Source organism: Elephantulus edwardii, unplaced genomic scaffold, assembly GCF_000299155.1.
Source record: "Elephantulus edwardii isolate Elephantulus edwardi_28Jun2011 unplaced genomic scaffold, EleEdw1.0 scaffold00442, whole genome shotgun sequence".
Classification (NCBI taxonomy): domain Eukaryota; kingdom Metazoa; phylum Chordata; class Mammalia; order Macroscelidea; family Macroscelididae; genus Elephantulus; species Elephantulus edwardii.
Window position 1 is genome coordinate 632,497 of NW_006400192.1, and position 4,339 is coordinate 636,835.

At 35.2% G+C, this 4,339-nt stretch overlaps 1 protein-coding gene across 1 annotated transcript in view; it reads left to right on the forward strand.

The window, feature by feature from the left end:
• The window catches only part of UBA6 (ubiquitin-like modifier activating enzyme 6), a 120,003-nt gene extending 118,503 nt beyond the window's left edge, over nucleotides 1-1,500 (forward strand). The window contains 1 exon segment of the mRNA XM_006902726.1: nucleotides 1,350-1,500. Within this exon segment, the coding sequence (XP_006902788.1) occupies nucleotides 1,350-1,500 (151 nt within the window).
• The last annotated feature ends 2,839 nt before the right edge of the window (nucleotides 1,501-4,339 follow it).

Genomic DNA, 4,339 nt, shown 5'->3' on the forward strand with positions numbered 1-4,339 from the left:
CCTCTCTACGCAGGCTGCTATCCCTCTGGCTCTTCACACTGTGCTCTCCACCTCTGCCATCTTCCCTCCCAGTTCTATAATCTTTAAGGAGCAGACTGTTATCTTTCTCCCAAGTGACATTTGGTGTTCAAACTGCTAACCTCTCAGTTAGTAATTGAGTATTTAACGATTGTGCCACTAGGGCTCTTCAAATATGTAAGCATATTCAGAAGAACCTGGTGATGCAAGAATAGTTAATAATTACTAAATGGAAGGTTGGTTTTAGCCCAGCAAGTGCTTTGGTCAAGAAAGATGTTCTTGAGATTACAGCCCTGGAACTATTTATAGTTCTCTGTACCATAGGCTTACTGTGAGTCAGAATCAGCTGGATGGCACAGAACAACAACAAGTTGATTGACTGTTATGTAAATTGGTGTCTTATTTAGAGTTCTCTTAAGGAAAATAGGTCAATATGATAGCATAGCTCAGGGATTTGTGCTGCTACATCAAAAGCTGAGCACCTCTGGCTGTTTAGTCCACCAGAAGCTCGCTAGGAGAAAGATGGACAGTCCTTTTCTTTGCAGTTTACAGCCTCAGATATCCAATGAAGGGTCAACTATGAATCAGTTCTGACTCAGCAGCAATGAGTGAGTGAGTGATAATGAATATATAAAAACAGGTGAATTGTTAGGTGCTGTTGAGTTGAGTATGATTCCTAGCAACCCTATGAACAAAACATCTGAACCCTGTTTTATCCTATGCCATCCTCACACTTCCTGACACACAAGAGCCCATTGCTGCAGTCACCACATCAACCCACCTGGTTGAGGGTCTTCCTCTCCTTTGCCTCCTTTCCGTCATTCCTAGTATCATGTCCCTCTCCGAGGAATGGTGTCTCTTAACAACGTGCCCAAACTAAGTGAGGCAAAGCCTCATCATTCTTGCCTCCAAAGAGTATTCTGGCTGTACACTCTCCAAGACATATTTGTTCTTTTGGCTGTCCATGGGATGTTCAATGCTCTTCTCCAATACCACAGATCAAAGGCATCAATTCTTCTTCCTTATTCTGTCATCCTTATACCCTGTCCAGCTCTCAGATCTATAACAAGTGATCAGAAAGAAGATTATGGTCTGAATTAGACGCACCTTAGTCCTCAAACTGAAATTATTACTCCTCAATAATTTGGAGAAGTCCCTAACTACAGATTTCCCCAATGCATTGTGTATCCTTGTTTCCTGATTACTGGTACTAATGAATTGTTAGTTATAATAATAAATTTAGGATCTAGACAAAAGTTTCTCTGTACTATTAAGTACTCTTTAATATTCTAGAATTCACCATATTCTTTATTCTTGCTTGTTTTTCTTAGAATGCATAAGCTTGTGAAACCTTCTACTGAAAAGAAATATGTGGATCTTACTGTGTCATTTGCCCCAGACACTGATGGAGATGAAGACTTACCTGGACCCCCAGTCAGATACTACTTCAGTAATGACACTGACTGACAGAAGTTTTATTAGTCCCTCCAATACTACTTGATTTTTGGACGAGTGCCCTTAATTTGGAATCCAAAACTATCAGCTCATAAAAGAATGAATTCTTCTTGATGAAGCCTTAATTTAATGGAAACACCAGTAGGAAACGAAATCAAAGAACTGTAAAACCATTTAGAGCATAGTATACATTTGTCTAGTGCTTCATAAACACACACTGGTTACAAGTGAGTTGGAACTGGAATTCTATTTTATAATATTAAAACAAGTGTTTGAAAAAACCTTTAAGAATAAAAGGAAGGAAAAATTATCCATGGCCAGAAGAGAATAAGGATCAAGAAATGGAAAGTAACAAATGCAGCTATCCAAATGATTTAATCCCTCTCGTGAATTCTTTTCAATCAGTATTTGAAACCCATTTTTCTATACAAGTAATGGCTAGCATTCTGCACTTCGAATAAATAGGCTTTGCAAATTAAACATCGGTGGAAAAATGAGGGGAAGGTGTCAGTGGACGAAAAGGTAGTAGACATTTTAAATTGTGCAGTTAAAAGTAGACTCTTCTGTTTGTTACCTCTTTTATATTAACTTGAGTATGTTAATCACTGTCACCTCCAAATTACGCTTTTGTTTTGTTGATACCAATGTTATAAGCCATGAGCATTAGGCCAGATGACTTTTGGCTAAATATTAACAGTATTATATTGACACTGACAACCCTTTTAAGAATCCATGAATGTGAACAGATAAATGTGGCTATTTGATTCTTCTCTATGCCTTGTAATATGGCTTTTATTTATCTGAAACTCTAAACCTGATTGCCATAGTATATGAAAGAAAAAGTTTTGTGATGGGAATGTCCTTAGAAATAGATGAAAACTAGAAATTAAAAGATCTTCACTAGTAGAGTCTTTTTTTTTTTCTTCCAGCACTCAGATGGACAGAAAAAATTAATACTCATTTTTATTTTAGAGAGAAGCTTATTATCTTATTCTCCCATTTCCAAAAGGAGGATATTGACTAAAATAAAAATTTATTTTTTTATATCTTGATAAAAATTTGTTTTCTGATACTAGTTATTGCAGAAGTGCTTTCATTAAAATTAAAGTACTTTTAACACTATGTAAACTCAGTGAGAATAGCAAGTGATTATTTCTGAGATTATCATACATTTTGAAGCATTGGCATTTTACAACTACAAAGAGTCATTTCCCTTTTGCTACTTCTGTTTTTCCCACCCATTCAGACCAACTATTATAAAAAGTAGATTCACATCAGTATTACTACAATTTTGTTATTTTTGCACTTTGATTTACTTCCTGCTTATTTCATGTGGAAATAGTTTACTTTGTCAACAAGCTGAATTATTTCCTTTTCTGTAAAATTGTCATTAAAAATTGGGAAACTGTCTTTGTGGGTAAGGGGTCAGTTTGTCTGATTAAAGGGTAATATGTACATTGGAAGATGAGAAGACATAGACATGAGTTCTTAGGGAAATGGCTGCCTAGAAATAAGCCACTACCTTTCTTGTGTCTTATTTTCTGCCATTATACATATCCCAAGTATAATGTTTAACATTAATGTTACTTAAAATTTAATTTAGGCATATCAGAACTCTGACTTGGATCTTTATTGATTAGCAACAATAAAAGAACTTTTGTATATAAAATCCCCCCTTTCACTTTGCTCTATGACAGTAATTTATTATTTTCCAGGAAGCCCTTCATAAATTCTAAGAGGTGATATGATAGCTTGTTTATATTTGACTTTAGTTCCAGATCTCTTCAGAAGAAAATTTAAAACCACGCCATTAATTCCTGTTTATAGACACCATTACTTTAGAAGACGTAAGTAAAATCATCAAGAATTAAGTTCATTTTTTTTCAATCCTTTTATCCCCAAAGAGAATGTGTATCTCTAAAATTTCTTCTACATAGTGCTGCTAAGCCGGAAAGCCAGGGTAAAATTATTGATGGTTTTTCTCATTGTCTGTTTTGTTTATTTCTGTACTGTGAAATCACTGTTGGTGATTGAAATACCATATGCAAAAATTAATGATTTTATTTTTTTTTGTACAGGACCACTGAATAATTTTTTACTTATTAAAAATAAATTAAGAAGACTGGTAATATCTTTGTAAATGATGTTTCATAATTGACTAGAGATTGTTACTGCACTGTTCATTTTGTGAGTGAAATTATTTTAATGTTCTCTAACTTTCAAAATTTGCAGTCAAGGAGATAAGGTAGGTCACTGCATGTGTAAGCACATTGCTCCACAGTAATTGAGTAATGGAGGCTTTTGGCTTCTTGGGATCTATTGAAACAGGAGGAAATGATGGTGATGTGGTACTAAGGAGTTACACTGCCAACCTGAAGGTATGTGGATATCCGTTGGTCTCTTGGGAAGAATAAAAAATTGACCCAATATTTCTTTCAATGAATACAATCTCATTGTAATTACAAACCATCCTTGGTGTAAGTTAAGCTTTTTATTTTTTTACAGACTCAAAATCATAAAGTTGGATTTTTTTTTTCTTAATTTTATTTTATTTTGTGTGCGTGTACCGTGAAATCGGATCTGACTGGTACAGGAGGAGATTGTCCCTCCTTTTCCAGCAGAGCATCCAGTGGATTTGAACTATGTGCCTCTGGGATTGCAGTGCAACTTCTTGCCCCTAGGCCACCAGAGCTCCATCAGAAAGTTGAATTTTTAAAGTAAACAGGTAACTTATCTGTCGTCATTCTTCTCTGTTCACACCATCAAGTTGACTACAATTCATAGCCACCCTATTAACAACAGATCTGAATCTTACCCTATCCTGTGTTATAGTCCTCATCTCTGATATATTCATTTTTTTCTTTTT